Source organism: Lates calcarifer, linkage group LG9, assembly GCF_001640805.2.
Source record: "Lates calcarifer isolate ASB-BC8 linkage group LG9, TLL_Latcal_v3, whole genome shotgun sequence".
NCBI classification, from domain to species: domain Eukaryota; kingdom Metazoa; phylum Chordata; class Actinopteri; family Centropomidae; genus Lates; species Lates calcarifer.
Window position 1 is genome coordinate 13,056,391 of NC_066841.1, and position 20,417 is coordinate 13,076,807.

The 20,417-nt window shown below is 40.8% G+C and overlaps 1 protein-coding gene across 3 annotated transcripts; it reads right to left on the reverse strand.

Annotated features, from left to right (window-relative positions):
• Positions 1-8,337: 8,337 nt before the first annotated feature.
• On the reverse strand, positions 8,338-20,246 carry fam78ab (family with sequence similarity 78 member Ab). 3 transcript variants are annotated; one of them, XM_018662344.2, is made up of 4 exons: positions 19,646-20,246; positions 18,918-18,988; positions 18,501-18,804; positions 8,338-13,394 (listed from the first exon to the last, which is right to left on the reverse strand). In XM_018662344.2, exons 3-4 carry the CDS (start codon positions 18,761-18,763, stop codon positions 12,869-12,871), a joined length of 789 nt encoding a protein of 262 aa, XP_018517860.1. In that variant the 5' UTR covers positions 18,764-18,804; positions 18,918-18,988; positions 19,646-20,246; the 3' UTR covers positions 8,338-12,868. The 3 variants fall into 3 exon arrangements, with proteins under 3 accessions (XP_018517860.1, XP_018517861.1, XP_018517859.1); XM_018662345.2 differs by having other exon boundaries at positions 18,918-20,246; XM_018662343.2 differs by lacking the exons at positions 18,918-18,988; positions 19,646-20,246 and having other exon boundaries at positions 18,501-18,906.
• Positions 20,247-20,417: the final 171 nt, after the last annotated feature.

Consider the following 20,417-nt stretch of genomic DNA (forward strand, 5'->3'; position numbering starts at 1 on the left):
TTTGTCTACTCTAAATGTGATTACTCTTAATATCACAATTTATTGAATGGTAATGACTCAGTGATTATATTTGTCTTCAGTGAATAGTGTGTTTTATGATCTGGTTGAGCAAAAGTTAACATTGTTAGATTATAATGTGACTTATTCACTAATGTGCCTCTCTATGTTCTTGGGAGTATATTCAGGCAGTAGCAGCTAAAAGTCACAGTCAAGATCCTTTCTAAAGCTTTCATCTTCATCCTTATTTAACAGGCAAATTATCATGCATACATTTTATAGAGTTAACTGTATAGAAAAGCATCTCGACATACACTGCAACAGCACTGCACACCATAAGAGTTAAAAACACTGCTTCGTATTTGCTTAATACAAAAGGAAATAAAATCTCAGCTGTGTAAAACTAAACAGTTTAATTTGAGGTGGCATGAAAAATAGCATGGCAGCTAGCCCTGGGCTATGTTTGGATGGTTCATTAATTAATGCTAAATCCCTCTTGATATGCAGCTCATTCCTCTATCTTCAGTAAGGAATTCACTGACTCACACATGGAGCTAAATTGGGCTGCGGGAGAACGCTGATGGGGATCTATGGCTTGTATCAGAGCCTTGATGCTGTGGCATGTGGCCACCATCAACAGAATTACATTCCCGGCTTACGGCTGTGGAGCATGTCACCGTCACTGTCGACCCTTATCTCACAGAGCGAGTAGCAAGAGGTCCCCTCCCTGGTCACTCTGAAGTGGCATGGGAATGTCAGGGTCATAACGTGACCCATTGTAGACACCTGCTGCAGTGGTCAAACCCACATTCCCCCAACAGGCGTTAATAGATATAAACAGTGGACTGGAGCCATTGGCTTTTTCATCATACGTGCATTTAATTTTTTAATTCTTTTTTTTTTTTTTTTTTTCCAAGTTAGCAGACAGAATATATTCAAATTAGTTTTTAAAGTTAGACTTAGGAGACATCAATAGCAGCATTATATATTCAATCACAATGATGTGTGATCAGCGCCAGATGTATGTGATGTCTCAGGTAAAGAATTAACAGTTGGACACATTGGCAGATTACAGAGGCACACAGGCAGTTACAGAGCTCAAAGTCTGTAATGCTTTCAGCTAAAGCCGATGAGCTTATGAGATTTTCAGCACCCACTCCACAACTGGCCTCTATAAAAGTATTAACAGCAGTATTTTTTTTGTTGTTGTTGTTTTATTATTTTTTTTAGCTTTTATTATACAATAAATAACAGAGATACTCAGTAGTGACCGTACTTCTTTCTCATGTCACTGTTCCTGATGATAGGAAAGTGCCGGAAAAGTCTCACAGACACTCAGGAGGACGGCAGCTGTCTTCATGGAATCCAGATAAAAATAGCTTAGTCCAAACCGCCCCCTCCCCCAACCCCACCCTTATTCTCTGCTCTTCCCCATCCCTGCTCACCCCCCCACCCCACCCCCACAGTGAGTGATGATTAGCAACTCTTGAGCGCATCCTACTCTGCTTCGCTGACATATTCATCGTCTCTGCATGCGCCGCTGGAATCCCTAGTGTGTGCATCCTGTTAGGGTCTTGAAGCATTTCTATGAACAGCATGCCGGCTTCTTTATGTGTTGTGAGGTGAGTGTCACCTGGAGCGCTTGTGGGCACCAGCTACCCCTGAAAGAGTGTGCTACAATTTTGCCTAATGGGTAATTTTTGTCTGCACAGATAATCCAAATCCAATAATCCACTAACAGACAAGGGAGACCTCGCTCCCTGCCTCTCTTCTCGCTGCACACTGTGCTGACTTGGTGGTGCATTGCGGAACGTTTTTCCGTGAAGCGTCCCGCTCTGTAGAGAACAATACCTATGGATAGCCAGTGACCACACTGTTGTGAAAGGTTGAAAGACTGAAGAAGATGGAGAACATGAGTTAGAATAAAATGGAAATGTGGTCAGAAGGAGACCGATATTTCAGAGGTTTCCAGTGTCGGCTGAGTTGATCTTAACTCTGCAGAGCAAGAAAATCAGACTTGTGTTCATAACTTTACATCAGGAAATCTCTCTCACTTTCTTCCGGACTGAAATATCTTGGGCATGTATTGCCGTGAAAATTGTTATACATACTCAGGGTGCACAGAGCATGTACCCTTTTGACATTGGTCTTCCCCTGACCTTTCCTCTGGTGCCTGCATGAAGTTGACATTTGTGGTTTCGAGTGAGGTGTCTTAACAGCTATCGGATTGGATTGCCATAAATGTGGCATTTGACATCTGGTTCCCCTCAGGATGAACCAACTTAACTTTGTTAAACCCTCAACTTTTTTATGTAACACCATCTTCAGGCCAAAGTTTTACTTTGTCCAGTACTTTAGTTTATGACCACACACCTGCAAAACTACTGACATCCGATCATTCTCAGCTGCACTGTATATTTTCCTGTATTGCTAATTAGCAAATGCTAGCATACTAACACTATATAATAAACTTTATGACTCCTTAGCATTAGCACATTAGTGTTATTATTGTAAGCATGTTAGCATGCTGATGTTAGCCTTTAGCTCAAAGCAACGTCATGCCGAAGTGCAACCTGCTAGCATGGCTGCAGACTCTTGGTCTTGTCGAACAAATTTCTCGGGGAAAAGTTTGAATTTTTTATGCCGGTAATATAATCCCATTAATCTGAATACTAAAGCTTGACTCCTCATAGTCCAGACAATAGTTAATTGTTATGTATACCGCTACCATTACGTTGCAGAGTGTAAGGCATGATCTTTTAGCATGCTATCATGCTTGAATGCTAGGCACAGCTTTGAGCATTGTAGCAGCACCGACATGAATATAATGCATGATGCATAACATCCAAGCCACTATGCCAATAAGTCCATCCTAACCTTTAATTACCTACCTGCCTGCGTTCCTCCTCCTCTTTCACACTCTTTCCCTCTCTGTCTTTAACTCACTCACAAGGATTATGCAGTTCAGTGTCATTACTTATCCTGATACTTCAAAGGAGCTTTATACCGAAAGTTTTAATTTCCATCAAACTTAATTTAGTCTTTGAGTATACACAAAAGTGCTCCCTGTGAAAGAAGTCAGTCCACCCTTTTCTTCCCTACATGTGAGACAACATTAACAGGTGCATGCAACAGCAATTTCAACACTTACTTTGCATGTGAATGGATTACGGCGAATGGGCTTAAAGTCTTATCTAATAGACTTGATCATGGATGTCAGGCATTATCACAGATGTCAGAGGGGAGGGCTTTGAGCATCACCAGAGAGCTGTGCACAGTTGCTTAGGTTTTGGAAGAAAGCAGTCTTGAAAATACTTTTTTACAGTGTTCTCATGAAAAATATTTAATGCTGTTAATCCCACTACCTGCTACTCGTTTCCCATATTTCAAGTTTAAACATCAGGGAGCATCTAAAATGAGACGTAGCATCACAGAGAGCAGGTGCCATGTGGAAGGATATCAAGTATCTGCTAATGATGCCTTTGATCTAGCCATGATAACTGACACTATGTTAAACCAGATATATAAATCAAGAAACTTTATACTAATAGGTAAATTATTTTGCATATATCAACACACCTACACTGCTGTTTTCTCATCTCTGAAAGTATTCAGCCAGCTGCTCTTCTCTGTTTTCATAATGAGAGTCCTTCATCGCCAGCAGGGTTTTATTATTTTTTCAAGCTGCTTGCACCACTGATGTGAGAAGTCCTCATTTGTTTACACTGAAGTGCACTTGAGGTTAGCCCCTTGCCTTAGCCACAGAAGCTCTTTTTTTCTTTTTAAATGTAAGACCTGAGCCACAGCTGGCTTCCAAGCATCACCTCTGAATTCCCCACTCAGGTGAGCATTTTCTGCTACAGCACTGGAATCCAGTTTGAGCTGATGCTTCGCTCCCAGTCGTCGCCCAGGCTTCATCTGCTTTGTTAGAACTGATCCCAAGAGTAACTGCGTTGTTCTAGCTAATCCAGCCTCTTGAAGTATAATTTGATTGCAGGGATTTTTCTCTGTCTGTTTTGCAGCAGAAGACATGGTTAGCTCATTATTTCAGAGTATTTCATTCTGAGCTCTTGAATCTCAGTCAACACTTAACTAAAGTTAATTCTCTTATTTGCTGAATCTAGGACTTTCCTCTTTTCACCAAGCAAGCATCTTGAATTTGAATGCATACTAAACACTGCTGCTATCAGCAGATATGTTGTCCTGGCCAAATTTGGGGTACAATAAATTAACTAAATCTATATCTGCCCCTAAAATGATTCATCACAAACTGTATGAGCTTTTACCTTTTTAGACATTGTCATGTTTGTCACACAAAAGGGATTAGGATTGACAAATTCATTTGTTAGCTGCTGGATAAGTGTAAATATTATTTATATTTAAATTCTGCATTAATAAGAAGTAAAAGTTAGCTGATAGCTTCTCACTGAGCTACAAAGCAGTACTAAGTGTATTAACAATTGATAAAGCCATTAGTTACAACCCTTAACTAGACTGACTAGATAGCATTTTTGTTAGAGCTTGTTGATATATGGAGGTGCTACACATGACGCAGTGGTGGGGAATGACAAGACATGACAGTCCACAGCCATTAATTCAATGTAAGCAAGCTGGCGTCAAAGAATTTTTCACACGTTGTCTTTACTGCTGTCACTCATGATGAAATGTTTGGCTGTTTTTGAAAATTCTTGTTGCTTAAAAAAAACATGTAACAGACTATGGTGAGGGAGGAGGGTTAGTCAGCCGGGACACATGAACAAAGTGTATATCACCACCTGGGCTGCACATCAGCAGCCAGCCTGGGACAACGCTGCGGGAGGTTGGTAATAGCGCACCAACACAGTCGGTGTAAAGAATTATGGACGTGGCTTTTGTAAAATGATCCGGCACTTATTCTAAAAATGTTTCTCGACCCCCTTTTTTCTACCTTATATTAGACTTGCCCCTCATCCCACTGAATTTTCTTAACCTTTTGTAAGCTTCTTTAAGTTGTACATGTTTGATGGGAGAGAAATTATGAAACAAAGGGTGGCTAAAATCTTATGTTTTATTCATGTTAGTGAAGCCATTAATATTCACAGAAATGAAGGTGTTCAGTTTAATGTCTCATAAAGTAGCTCAGCTTATAACTGTGTAAAGGCTCTAGATGCTTTCCCTCAGGAGCTGCTTGTGATGCTTGGGGTTTATTACAAAAGCCTTTGGCAGAATGTGGGAGGTGTGGGATCCAGCAATATCACATGCTGTAATTACACTGATGGCAATTAAAGGTTGCCCATAAGTACCCCTGTCCCAGCTTGTGGGATGTTCAGTGTTTAATGGCTGTCATTAATTTAAATGGAAAATTGCATTATACTGTAGAGTGAGCATTTATTGTCCTTAGCCAAGGCTCAGTCTGAATGGTCCAGATGTGGCACTGATGGACATGTTGTTTAATCAATCTCTTATATAACTGAAGCGGTTGCAAAGTGAGTGCCTGGCTGAAGTGTAACAATGATTTATCTACTTTGCTGCAATAATACCTTTAAATAAGTTACACAATATTGTCTGCAGCTTTGAAAAGTCGTGAAAAGCATTGCATTCAGTTTCCTCAAAAAGGCCCTAGAGGGTACAGCAAAGTGTAGTTTCATCATCATCTTACATATGTTCTCTTACCTGCTGTAATATTAGTAAGAAAATTTCTGTATTTGATTGCAGGTTGAGATTTTACAGTCAGTAATACTAGCCACAGTAAGCTCACTTATTCAGGTCCAGGTTGCCTTAATCAATTACACCATTAGAAACTCTTGCTATATACAGCTGATAAGTACTGAAAAGGTGTGAAAATAATAATAATCACTCCTGGTTTTCCATCATACCTTCATATTTTGGCTGTTGAAAAGTCCTAACTTTAATGTGGTGAAGTGTGCTATCAACAGGGATCTCAAATCTTGTGACCAAGGGGAAATATGTCATGTAATAGAAATCTGTTTGTTGTTCCTTCCTCCATTAATTTGTCCCATTTGTGCTGACCGAGAATCCGACAGGCAGGACAGGATATTACATCCTCGAAGGCACAGGGATCCAAAGACTGTGTAGCTGGTGGCCTCATAATCATTTCATAACCGACACATAAACAACACAGTGCCTTCAGAAAGCACTCCTTCCTCCACTTTATCCACACTGCAGTGAAAATGGTAACTGAGAAAAGGAAATCTAAATCATGTTTTCTGTAAATGTCCATATTAGCAAGTTCTAGAACTTTGAAAATCAAAGATGTGAGATAGTGATATAAAGTGTAAACTGACTCCTTCGCCAGTTTACAAGGTTACATCGAAGCCAGTCCTGGTCAAGATGAAAGTCTTATTGAACCAGAATAGACAGGCTAGCAGATTTATGTGGATCAGTGGCTAATAAGCCATAGTATTGTCTGGTATGCCTGTTGTCTGTCTGCTCCTACAGTTCATATCCAAGGATAGGGACAAGCAACCTATGTGGTTGTTTAGGTTGGAGGACTTGCGTTGCAAAGACTGGTAGAGGGCTATTTCAACTCTAACAGTGGCACCATGAGAGTACTAATAGTAACGTCTGGTGCCAAAGATACAGTGGTGCAGTGATTATTTAGTATTACAAATAGGGACAGGTGGATGTATGCAGGGAAACACGGCAACACACTCGCAGACTCTGAGCCTTGTAAATATAGCTGTGAATGTGCGGCTCAGGAATGTGACAAGGATAGCATAGACAGTAGAGGCTGCAGGTCTGGAACTGAATCCAGCTCCTAGACATATATAAGCTGCTGGACTCTTTTGAGCAAATCAGCCATTAAGACAAAGTGTAGTGTTACTTTAAATCAGCCTCCCTATCCCCTCTACTTCACTGTTTTCCCAATTCTCATTAGAGCCACCGGTGGCTAAATCCCAAGCTTGTCTTAAAATTTGTGAGTCAATGTCCTCCATCATATCTTTAGCAATTCTCTGAGCCGAAACTGAGGGGGAAACTGTCAGCTCCCTGGATTATGCTGTAGACTAGAGATTAATTTTAAGCCCTTAACCTACGTGCTTAATGTGGTTATATTACATAGCAAGTGATGAACAGAAAACTTAAGGAACCCAGTGGAGCCTTTTACAATCCTCTGAGAAGTCCTCAGAGAGGCGAAATGGATGTGCAGTGCAGAAGAGGGGGGGGGGGGGCGCACTCCTCTGCTATCATTGCTGTTCAGCAAACCTGTGTACCATTCTTGCATTTCAATTACTTGATACAGACGCATAAATTTTGATTCATTTGACTCGATGATTGTGTCTTTGGCGGGATGCAAAGAGTTTCTGAAGCCACTTAGATTTAGTTATTGCTCCTTGTGCCTAATCTTATGTTGCCCTGCTGCTCAGAATTCAAGCCATTTAATTTCTCTGATAACCCTATCATCCCCTTTTATGAAGCCGTACATAAGTTCTAAACATATTAACTGTCAATTTCAACTTAAGAATATCTGAAAAGAAAGGTTAAGGCTGGGGATAGACCAAAACCAACAATGCATTGATTCTAATAACAAGTACTGCCTATGTAGCCAAAGCCTGATATCTACATTTGTGCCATATAATGCACCTTCATTGTTGTCCTACTGACATGTTCCCTCATTAGAATGACCATGGGCAATATAGTTTATTTTAAATTTAAATTTTATTTTATCCCCTGTGCTGAAAATCCCTATTTCTCTATTGTATTCCCTTTGCCTGTTTCTTTTTATACCATTTCTCTTGATTTTTTCCAATTCTTTCACTCCACCACACATCCTTTCTTTACTTTATCCTCTTTTATTGATTAAATCATCACCATCAGCAAAAACAGGCATATGTAGAGCAGTAACATCCCTTTTGATGCTATAGAAACCTCTTGACTGACTGAGGCATACAGTACATCATGTGCTCAGCGGTGTACGTGTAGCCTCGGGGATCTTCATATGCATTCAGGCTTTCAAGGTTTTTCAATTCAGCACTTACGAGTGTGGTTCTTTGTCCAGACTCAGATGGTATCCGGTCCCTATGATTTGTGCAGAGTCAATGAACATAGAGCCGGAGAGAAAACTGTACACTTGTGTAGCAGAAACAAATAGGTACATAAATTAAGGAAGGAAATGTAAGACCATGTGTCAACCAGACAGCTGAAGGAATCATTTTTGGTTTCAGTTTGGGTACACAACTCGGACCAGAAAAAATTTTAAAATAAATTGGCTACAATAGTTAATGATAATGATAATAATAATAATAATAATAATAATAATAATAGTTAGTAAGCAAGACCTTAAAAGCAAGCTGAAAAGTATATCTCCACATTTAAACTGCAAAGGAGAGGAAAGGCAACAGGTAACATTTGTACATTTTATTTATTCATGAAAAAGACCTTTTTTATATATATTTTTTCTGGGATTGTTTCCCCAGTGTTGTGCATTTTCACAGTTTTAAATATTTGCCAGAACTGACCCATTTTCAAGTATTGGTGTAAAAGTCAAAGCTGAACAAAAGAACACATATTGCATTAACTATTTCAGTGCTGTATTTCCAGAAAACAAACCAAACAAAATGAGAAACACACATAGTTGTTCATAGTATCTTATGTACTACATGTACTACAATGGATTTATGTCATTTAATTTCTGAAATAAGGAGAAGAGCGAGATGAAGTGACTTGTGGAACACCAATTTTTCTTTCTCATGGGGAGGAAATGAAGGCAGGTGATCCTGAGTGTGAACTTGGGATGATATATTGGTTTAAATAAAGGGATGTCTCACAGGGGTTTAAATAACTACATAAAGAGCTGAATCAAACGTAGCAGCCCTCAGAAGAACTGTAATGGCGTGGGTTTAGGAGAGGAGGCTTTTGATCACTTGGCACAGCTGTACAAGCAGAAAACGCTACAACAAACAATGTCCCACATGGCTACATTTTGCATTTGTGATGTTTCTCTGGAAATACAAATACGCTAAATGCATTTAATGATCAAAAACAACTGAAAATAGGCCTATTATTAAGTGCCAAGAGGTTTTTAAATTCACAAGTTACTAACTATATTATACTGCATAGTTTTGGCTTTATCCAATTTTGGCACTTTTTGCCTTCCATACACCAAACAAACAATGTGCGATTTTGTTTTTCTGTGGCTTAGATTAGGAAGCACATAAAGCATGTATGAAGTCTTTCTGTGGTGTTAATGTAAAATACACATCATTAACACAAAGTCAACAGATTCAGACACACACACAGAGAAGACAATTAGTGCCCTTTTGTTGTTAGTTTAACAGGCACCCACTCAGTGGCCTCTGTACTTCCATTTCTTTTTCACATAAAAAATGTCCTCACTCTAGTTTATCAACAAAAGAGATACATATACCATTGCCTGTTTATTAGTAGACAGGTGTGTTTTTGCATATGGCTTTGTAGCATGTGCATGTATTCAGACAGTCCACGTGCAGAGCTGATAAATGAGTTCACACTGCCAATGTGACACTGCTGTGACAATCAGATACCACGCCAGGCCTGCTCCTTTCCCCTCAGGGTGTGTGTGTGTGTGTGAGTGTGTGAGTGAGTGTATGTTTTTAAGGGCAAGCTCTGTCCCTGTTTTATGACAAGGACATAACCTTCTGTGCACTGTGTGTTTGTGTGTGTGTGTGTGAGAGAGAGAGTGAGAGAATGACTCAACAACAGCAGTGAAACTCCTCATCCTCCCTAAATCCTTGCAATGGCATTTAACACACACACGCACACACACACACGTGTGCGAACCAATGCGTGTCAAGGTTTAATTAAATTACATGTAGTCCAGCTTGAATACAATCCGCCGTAACCATAGGTCATCGCAAGACATTACGAGGCGGTCCGCGATACAAAAATGACACCATGCGATGTTAGGTGAAAGGTCACCGAGTTCATAGCATGAGCCAGTGTTCTAAGTGGATTCAATTTGTTGTCCCCTTCATACTCATCCCCCCACCTCACCCCACAGCCACTGGACTGTCTATAGTTCAGTTTTTGAAGCGTGACAGCCCTTCTTGCACAGACAGGCTGCCCCTGACCTTTGCTATTTGACCTCACTTAAGCCTCACCCATGACTCCAGCTAGCCACTCGTGTTGCGCTGCGCGACTCGGCGCGGTTCCGTTCATCTAGGGCATGTAAGTGTGTCACCACGGATCTAATTATGACAGCAAGTCCCCCAGCTAGCCTCTTCTCTTCTCCTTCTCCCATCACCGCGATGCCCTGTGACTCAGCCCTTAGCAGAGGTTACACATGAGCCAAGCTGAGCAGCAGTATCTGGTGTAGCCATGTATGGGCTTAGAGTGTAATTAAAATATGGTATGAAGAGAGTTGATCTTTGAGCACTGGTTCAGCTATATAGTATTTGACTTGTACTACATTGCTCTAAATGGAGCCTTTAGCTAGTTAATTCTCCAAAGACGGGAGTATAAGGTTGTCATTCTACTGAGCTAGCATTGACATTGAGAAGTATTTGACTCATGGTTAAATAAATATTTAAATATTTTGGGTGTTTCAGTTTTGATAGGATAGATGTGAGAGCGGTATCAATCTTCCAAACCTTAGCAACAAAGCAAGTAAGCATGTTTTCTAAAAATGTTGAACTATTCCTTTAAGGTTTTAGTAGAACTATCAGCCAGTTCTAGGTGCTACTGAGTTAAGTCACACAGTAATTCTGTTTTGTAATGGTAGAATGAACAGAGTATCCCAAAAAAGAAGAAAAGAAAAGAAATGTGGCCTGAACCAAGCCTGAAGGCTGAAGGCTTTGCTCAGTAAGAAGTAAGAGGATGCTGATACACTGAAACTGTAGCAGCTTACAAATCTTTGTGAAATACATGAGCAGATCAGACTTGCATGCAAATTATTTTTCTGGTTGGAGCCAAAACACCGGGACTTGGTGAGCACAGTGAACTTGCAAAAATGTTTGGAAGTGAAAAAAACAACAAAAAAAAACTGGCCTTTAACAGAACAAACTCTTACAGAGCTCATTACCACATTAATGAAAAGGCAGAGTTTTGCAGTTGAAGCCACGCTCAAAGATTAACATTTAAATTAGCATTATTTCATTTAATGTTGGTATTTAGCTGACCAGAGCTGTTTGTTTATGTGTGTGTGTGTCTCACATTTGCTGGCGGTGAAATAAAGGGAGACAAGCCCCACATTTCTGCAGCAAGAGCTACAACTGGCAAAGCAGAGAAGTGGGTCATCTATATGCCAACCGAGCAGTTGGGATCAAACTTGCATGCCTCCTGCTCTGCTTTTCAGCCTCGACAACAGATAAAGAGCGAGAGGAAAGGAGGAGTGGGAGGGGGAATACTGGCGTAGATGAAGATTACAGACGACTGAGGGAAAGGGACAGAAAAGTAGCAAATGCTATCAGTTAACATGAGACACAGGCATGTTTTGATTTTAATATTATAGGAAGAAAGGGGATGGTTTAAAGGAAGGCAACAATAATAAATACAGTGTGTATGATTGTCAAGACGAGCGGATGACAAAAGATTGCGAGCAGCAGAGATCCTGCTGTTTTTATACTCCAGTTATTAAAAGTTATTTCCCCTGTCTGTGACTGCTTATTAATAAAAGTATTAATTGCTCGATGTGAGCAACACTTAGTTGCTGTGGCAAGATGGGATGGATAGAATAAAAGAGAAGGGAAGGAAGTGAAAAGGTGCCCTGAGATGGAGTGATACAGAGAAAGGAAAACATGTTTTCTGATGTAGAATGCTACGGCTGCCTCTAAATAGAATAAAGTGAATGAAATGAGGTTAACTGAGAAGTGCTTTCAAGTACCTTTTGCTCAAGTTGTTATTGCACGTATAGTTTAATGTGCTGAGTGCTATTGACGTGGGTTGGCTTTACTGATGTTCTCTGTATGTCCATCTGCACAGAGCATCTCTTCTGTTGCATAAATGCACAACTAGTTCATCTTGTATAACTGTGTCTAGACATAAATGCTGGTTGTACTTGTTAGACAATACATTTGTCAAGTAAATGCAACTGAACATAAAAAAAGCCTAAATTTTAGACCCGGCTCTTCTTCTTCTGTGGTGTTGCTCCTCCTGTCCTAAACCCACACATGCCAGCACCAACAGTTTTTGGACGAGATGAGACAAATGAGCAAAAATACTGCATTGCACTTTGTTTAAGGCTAAAAAGTTTGAAGTGGAAAGCGATGTAAACGTAAGGCAGCATGGATTGAATGTCTTGCATGTTTTTTAAAAAGTACTAAAAATCTAGTATATCACCCAATGCAAATCTGCCATGTGAAGCACATGACAGCAACAACAACAGCAACAAACAAACACAATTAAATGCACTCTCTTCCAACCCATAAATAAAAACACAACTGGTATTTGAACACAACGCTTGTGCATGTAGCATGTGCGCAGACATGGTCATGTAAATACTCTTAACTCCACCAATCACAAACCTCGTATTACTCGGCCCGAAACAGCCAAAATATAAAATTCCAACTTAAAAAAACCCCCAAAGAAATACCCTTGTTTTTCATTTTTGCAGTGACTTCATTTAGCACAGTGAGACCCGACCCAGTATGAAGGTAGAATGGTTGCAGTTTGTTCACTCCAGTTTTAAAATTATGTTCAACTAGCCCCCACCCTCATAGCAACAGCTGGTCTTTTTCTCAGAGCTGGTTTAATTTGTGTCTGCCTATTTTCCTCTCCGTCGGTTGTGTTAAAACATAAGAGAGAAGAGTAAAGAGGCAAAAAAAAAAAACATAAGAAAATTTATGTCAAAAAAGGGTTAAAGCAGTGAGAGCTGGTGAAGAGCAGGAACGAAGGGAAGAGAACAAATAGAGAATGATACTGTTGAAGTATCCAAGGCGAGTCTGGTCAGTGAAACAGGTCAGTATTTGGGTGGGATGACCACAACGGGGTCACCATTCTTTGGCCGCCACATCAGCACCTGGGCGTCATTGGCGTTGGGCTTGACCATGGCATTGGGGGGGATGGGCTCATTCTTGCCCAGGATCTGGGGCTGTTCCTGGGCCACGGGCTCATTCAAAACGGCCCTTTGACCCAGAGGCTGGTCCGGGTCCACTCTGATGTGAAGCCGCATCCTCCAGCGGATTGTCTGCAGGACAAGGGTCTCTGAGGTGGCCTGGTTGATGGCCACTAGCCAGGTCGTAAAGCTCTGGTCGCGGTGGATGCTGCTAAGCTGAGGCACATTGCTGTCGCTGACCGGCACGCCCCAGGTCACGCTGGGGTAGAAATTGTCATTCATGCTAACGGTGAACTTGCTGTCCTTCTTGGTGGGGCCTACCACGGTGCAGGTCTCCGTGGTGTTGCCGTACCATGGGTAGTTGACACCATCCGAGTCACTGATGGCCTGGATCTTTCCATCACGCAGATCGGGGAGCTCCCAACTTGACCTGGAAGTTGAAAAGAATCATCAGAAATGGAGCTCATAGCGTGGTTAATGACATTAAAGGATAACTGGAAGTTATCACAGCTGGATCTTTTGATCGCAGTTTTGGTCATCATTTCTATGGATTACAAGCGAACAACTTCTTTGTAGGGATATCAACATTCCTCTTAATGACAGAAATAATGGAAAATCTACAAAATAAGACCCAACTTGTGATAAACTGGAATTATCCTGAAAGTTTAGCTCCTACAAAGTAAACCAAACCAAAGGCTTCCTCATGTAAAACGCACTCCTGTCTAATCCCTTCTGTATAAATAGCTGAGCATTTGCATCTCAGTAATCGCCCTCTTGATATCACTGTCTATCCAGCAGCACAACAGCCTCTCATTCCCTGAAGCTGAGGACCACCAGAACAGAGGAGATAACAGTGTGATCACAGCCACATGACTTAGTGCCTGCTTGGCCTCACATTCTGATTTATATATTCACCCAGGAGCTGAGATTAGCATGTAAGGCATGATGTTAGCTGGTCTTTGTATGCATGTGTGAATGCGTAAGTGTGCATGCGTGTGCATATGTGTGTTTCTGTTCTGAAAAAATATCACTTAATCCTCTGAACTGATGCCTCCAAAACAATTTGCAGCAATCCATCGTGTCAGTGGCATAAACTCAGATAACTCTAACACCCCAGATATCTCAACATTGAATATCTGCACCCAGTTGTCTGGGAAACTTCTATATTATAATTTATGAGAGTATGACTTGATATTAATATCCAGCTTTTAACTGTACAGACAATACGGATTATACAAGCACATCATACTTAGTCATTAACATGTAATTATTTTCCTCTGTCAGATAGTACTTGCCATCTTAAGTTTGTTTTAACTTCCTTTGTTTGACAAGTGTCAGTTTGTTTGACAGGCAAACTGAATTGCTGTGAAACTGTCATGGTAAAAAAAAAAAAGCATTATATAATACACATCAAGAGCAAGAATATAGCAGCAAGTGTTAATGGCAGAGGTGCCAAGCGAAAGCACATCAAGCAGAGTAGACTGCACACAGGTACACTGAGGAACTTTGATCATGACTGGGGAAAGCATTGCAGAGATAGGGCTCACTTCCTGTTTGTGTCTTCACTTGCCTACTTTGTCACAGCCAAATGGTCGGCAGTATGCAGCATGAGTGTCTGTGACAGAACCGCAGGGATGTTAAAAACGTTTCACTCACTTCTTTTAAAAAAAAAAAAAAAAAAAAAAAACTACTCACACTGTCTTGCATTGTGACTCCTGAGCGTGTCAGTTATTGTAAATGCTGCATACACTCTAGTACAGTTAATCTCAACCAGGGGCACTTGTACCCCAGGGGGTACTTCTGCAGTTGCCAGTGGGGTTCTTGAATGGATTGTGGAGTAGTTCAACTAATAAATTATAGTTTGATTAAAAGTATATATCTGCCAACTGAGTCAGGTGTTAAACCAGAACAGAGGCGTGCAATTGAGAGTGCATGAGGCCAGTTAGCAATCAAGCGGATTCGCCAAGGCAGTTAACTACTCATAAAAGTAATGGATAAATGGTTAAAGAAATAGCTAGAAATAACTGAAAGAGTTCTAATTGTTATCTAAAACAGTTTAAATAGTTAGCTAAAACTAACACATACACAAATGACAGATGGTGAATTAGCTAAAGGTAATGGATGCTTTTTAAAGTAACTGATAAACAGTTGAAACAGTAAAAGTAAGGTGAAGTAATAGATAAATGGCCGAAAACATCTAGCTCTTGCCTCTTGTAGTACAAATGCAAACATGACCAAATCAACTTATATGCTGACAGTTCAGCTGTGAGAAAACATATGCAGAGTTAAATAACATTAAAACATTAAAGAGCAGAATCAGAACAAATCATCATATTTGACATGAGACATGACTGTTGCTGTTGAACCTGAGATAATCTGACAATCTGTGATATTTAGAATGTAAAAGCCTCAGGCCTGTTGACAACACTAGGGTTATTAGACATTTCCAAACAGCCTCATTGAGAAATTGTGTCTACTGAGAAAGTTTGATCATGACTGAGCAAAAGCAGTGTGGAGAAACAGCTAATTTCCTGTTTCTGCAGCTTTGCTGCCACATTCATTTGCATGTTAAGCGCAAACGGTTTGGAGAAAAAAATTCTGTTGATAAGACATTGTAAAAACTTGAGGTGCTTTCTTTGATGATGGTGAAGACTGGATCAAGTTTGCAGGAATACAGTTTTAGGGCAACACAGCAGGATGTGTATAAGCATATGTGCGTGCCCGTTCATAAATACACACAAACTGTCCAAACTCACAAAACTGTATCTCAGTAAAGCTGCTCTAGAGAACATGAGGAGAGACGGTGAATGTGTCCAGAATCCAGAGCACATCATCCAGAGCCAGCCACATTACCATCCTCGGCTGTTCTGTCTAATTACGGCACACTGACATTTTATTACCATCAAAGAAACTACTTAGTATGAGAGTATCAGCAGTGAGAGCTGCAACCTCGTCTCTTGCATCCTAAGTGCGACTTCAAAAATGAATATCAAGAATAGGTATGCTGGTGAAGTTCTGTCATTATGTGCCTTCACTGGAAAAGAAGAAAAGTCTTATGACTTTAATAATGGAATATCATAACATACAGTTTTGAACACATGAGCTACAGGGAGGACAAAATAATGTAAACGCTGCACAAAGAAGGGATTTGACTTTGCAAACACTACTGCAAAGGTGGGTGGGTGCATTCCAACACCCCTATATACAGCAAAGTACTATATATATACTGTATCTGTTACACCCATGTTGGTTAGTTCCAAATTGGGATCAGTATCTTCTTTGTCACTGAGGATTGTCTGTGTTAACCATACACTGGCATGGTTTTTGAGAATGTTTCTTCATTTTGGTTTGTTTGCTGTAATGTGGGCATTTTCTGTCTGTAGAGCTGTAGTAGTAGTTTCATTTTGCTTTAATGCACATTACCACATGTGAAACTGTTGTTTACCAATGCTCTTTAATAGCTGACAAATGCTGCTAGGTGGCATTTAACCTAATACAGCCTACCTTTATAACTGCGTTTGTAATTTCAGAATTTAAGACTTTAAAGTGACGGGTTTGTGTTATTTTGCATTGCTAGTTTGATCTTTGAATCCCTTTCAATTCGATTAATAGATTAGTTGATCAACAGAAAATTAGGGTTATCAACTATTTGCTGTTTCCAGCTTTCTTTCTTACTCTGTTTTATATCATAGTAAACTAGCAGTAAACTAGTACCATGAACTCGGCAAAACTGCTGGAGGACATTTCTTTGACAAATCAGCTAACTGATTGAGAAAATGATCAGTAGACTAATCAAAAATGAAAGTAAAACTTTATCAAATTGGAATGAATGCATAATATTGACTATCTTTCCAATATTCTAGTGTCAACCAAGTCAGGTACAGTACACTGGGAATTAGCGACTGTCTCTAATTTTATGTTCTGGGATTCAAAATGGGGAGCTATTCTACTGTGTTTCAAGATTGGACATATTTGGAGGTGTATTATGTTTCTCTACATGGAAACAGTCATTAACTAAAAAAGACAGCATAAGGCACTGATCAGACTGAACTGACAGAGTACTTGGGGGCTTTCTCACATTCTCACCAGCCCTCACAACAACACACAGACACATGTGTGGGGCTGTAATGGGGTGGGGGTGCTGGGGAGGTGACTGGCTCTCTAATCTTAGACGTGCAGCAGTCAGACATCCTCTTCTGCAATGTCTACAGATAAAGCATATTCTGGGTGCATGTCCGCTTGTGGTTGCCCACTGTGGGATAAAAGATGAGCACTACTAGTATAACATTTACCGACACACACACACTGAGAGACAGGAGAGAAAAAGGGACAGAGAATGCAAAAGAGACCTGTTAACAATCACTCTGCATATTTTACAGCTGCTTTTATGTAGTGTGGTGTTTGTCTTGTTAATACCAACTGGTGCAAAATAACTGTATTGACAAATGGGGGCATCTGGCAGGTCATAGCAATTATTTTTCCATCACAGAGCCCTACTCCCATATCTGTCAGATTTTGAAGTACTTTGTAGCCTGCAGGTATGCAGCCACAAGCCCACATACTGCAGAGCTACTGATTGAATTAAAGTGCACTTACAAACACCTCCATTTATCTTCCTTTTGTTTAAATGTTATCACCCTGAAAACAGATGTTTAATTTGTGATATTTTGAGGAACAGCCCAGATGCAACCGTCGACAAGTTTCACTGCTATGGAATATTTCCACTTTAGTGGAGTAATTTTAGCTTTATGTATAATACAGAAACAGGAACTCCAACACTCTCACAACCCAGCCCATGAAATCGCACTGACGTCAAGGTTCCCTGCTAGTGACTCTCGTATTACTCTTCTTTGTCCACTTTTAGAGTTTGGCAATAAGTACCTTGTTTACTTTAGCTGCGTTTCTTTTCCTCATGTCCAAACTGGTTACATGTTTTTATCTGCATAGCCTAATATTGGGAATTTATTTGTGGTAGCATTTGGCAGCCAAAAATTTTCAAACTTGTCCTCCATACTTTTTTTTGGCTAAAGCACTTTTCCAAAGGTGTCTTAATCTATGTTTTAATCAGTGTCAGGTGGTAGTGTTAAGTAGGATCTCAATGATTAGTCGATCAGAATTAAATTGATGTGCAACTATTTTGATAATTGATTAATCGTGTAAGTCATTTTTCAAGCAAAAGCTTTGAAAAGGTGGTACAGTTTGGCAAACGGCAGAGTTGGCGGCTCACTTTTTGTTATATGAGACAGTAAAGGAACTTTGGGTGTTGGACATATGGTCAGAATTTATTTATTTATGGCATTTTATCACTTTGTGTCATTGGCAGCAATTTAACTTAACAGAGCTCAAATGGCTTTATTGATCAGTGTGGGAGTTCAGCACTGCAACCATACAAGTCTGTGTTTGTTTCAGAATATTTCTTATGGATCCCTGGGGAGTCTAAGCCAAATATGCAGCTAAACACATGCTGGTCACCTAACAATGATGATCGTCCAAGCTTCAACACAGAGTTTTAAAAAAAGGAACCCATGATACTCACATCCCTTTGTTTCCATACGTATTGTAGAACTCCATGTGATTACACGCTTGAATCCAGCCGATGGTCCATGTCTCCTGGCCGGCCACTGGCGGCACCAGGACCTGGGCGTGAGCTCGGAAGTGAGGCGTCCGGTAGCGCAGGACCACGCTGTTTGACTCGTCGATGCTGGTGGGGTTGGAATCGATGCAAGTGTTCACCTCCAGGACGATGATACTGTCTCGGAAACTCTTAGGCTTACACCTGATACTCTGGATACAGCCCATTGCATTAAACAGCAACACAATCCACAACAACGTCCAGAGGTCTGGAGGATGAGAAAGACGCATGGAAAATAGCAAAGGGGGAAAAAATCACCACAGTTGGATCTTCATCATGTTCCTCCCCCCCTCCCTCCCAAAAAAGAAAAAAATAGCTTACCGGAATATAAACTGCTTATTTACAGCAGACTGTCTCTCAAAAAAAAGCCATGCATCTCTGATCCAAACCCACTTTCAGAAAGGAAAAAGAAGAAGAAAAAGACCGGATTAGAAAATCTTCACATGTGTAGAGCGCATGCTTTCCGGTTTGTAAGAGCAACTTCACCAAACAAGTGCAGGTGCAATAACTTTTCCTTATCCGTGCACTGATGTTTTCATGCTGTCAAGACACAAGTCACTGCCTCCGAAATGCGCTCTAACGCAAAAATGACTTCTGGCCACATGTATCCTGTGGAAAAGCTGCGCGTAAAAGGTTCGAGTTAATTATGGGCTAAATAATTAACAAAAACGACTAATGTTACATTTTGGCGTCGTGTTGTCCTTTGTGCGGTTCTTTTATTTCGTTACAGGCCAAATTCTACACTGTTATCTAACGTTTAAAGCGTCAGAGTATCCAGCTGTTGACAAATCATACTCAGAAAAAAAAATGTTAAGCCGGACAGTTATAAACGACAAATGGCAGCTCACACTGAGCAGAGCTGTCTAGTGTCCATTTAATCCGCAATAGCCTCAGTTCATCAGAATGAAAAAAAGTGTAATTTACCATTTCAGAACGGGTTTTTACGTCAATACAACATGTGCGGATTAAGGGTTCATGCGGTGCAGCTGCATGAATTGTGGTCTATTTATAACCGGACAAAAACAACATGCAAAAAAAAAGAAGTCTACCTATGAAATTGTGCACCGGAAAGTCTCCGGTGTCTTCAGCAGGGGCGAGATCCTGGAGAGATTCAGAGTGATCGGCGGCTCTCTCACTCACTCACTCACTCACACACACACACACACACACACACACACACAGTTCTTCGGTCAGAGAGGTAATTCCTTTATCTCCTCCACGTCCGCTCCCGTTATATTTCTCCTCTTCCCCCCCTTCCACCTCCACTTGTATAGCTGCAAATTATTTCACCGTCCCACAAGAGAGAGGCAGGAGCATTTCCACAAGCGGCTGAGATCTAGTCGAGTTGGAGACGGAGCAGCGCCGCAACATCCAGAGGACACCGCCGGGTCAACTTTAGCACCCATTTCGCCGGATCCATGCTTTTAAATTTTAAAAATAAATAAAAGAAAAATATATACAGCCAAACGCCTCTGAAGGGGAGGGAAAGAAGAAATGCCAGCTGTCACATAGTTCGACCGAGCTCGACAGTTGCGGTTCCCTCTCTGTGTGATGGGATGCGGTTCAGCCTAAATTCCTGCACAAGCTGTCATTTCTCCGTGCTCGTCCCATCGCTGCCACGGCAGGTTCACCCCCGCTACGCATTGGTCTATTTCAGCTGCCGGGGAAGCGGCTCTAGTATAAGTATCTTTGAGACGACACTTCCGCCCCATGAGCTGCGAGCATGCTGGGAAATGGAGGCGTAGACATTTCCGTTAGGTGCGGTGAATTATCAGAAAATTGCGTCAGAGCTCATTATTTAAGCATTAGCGTGTTATTAGC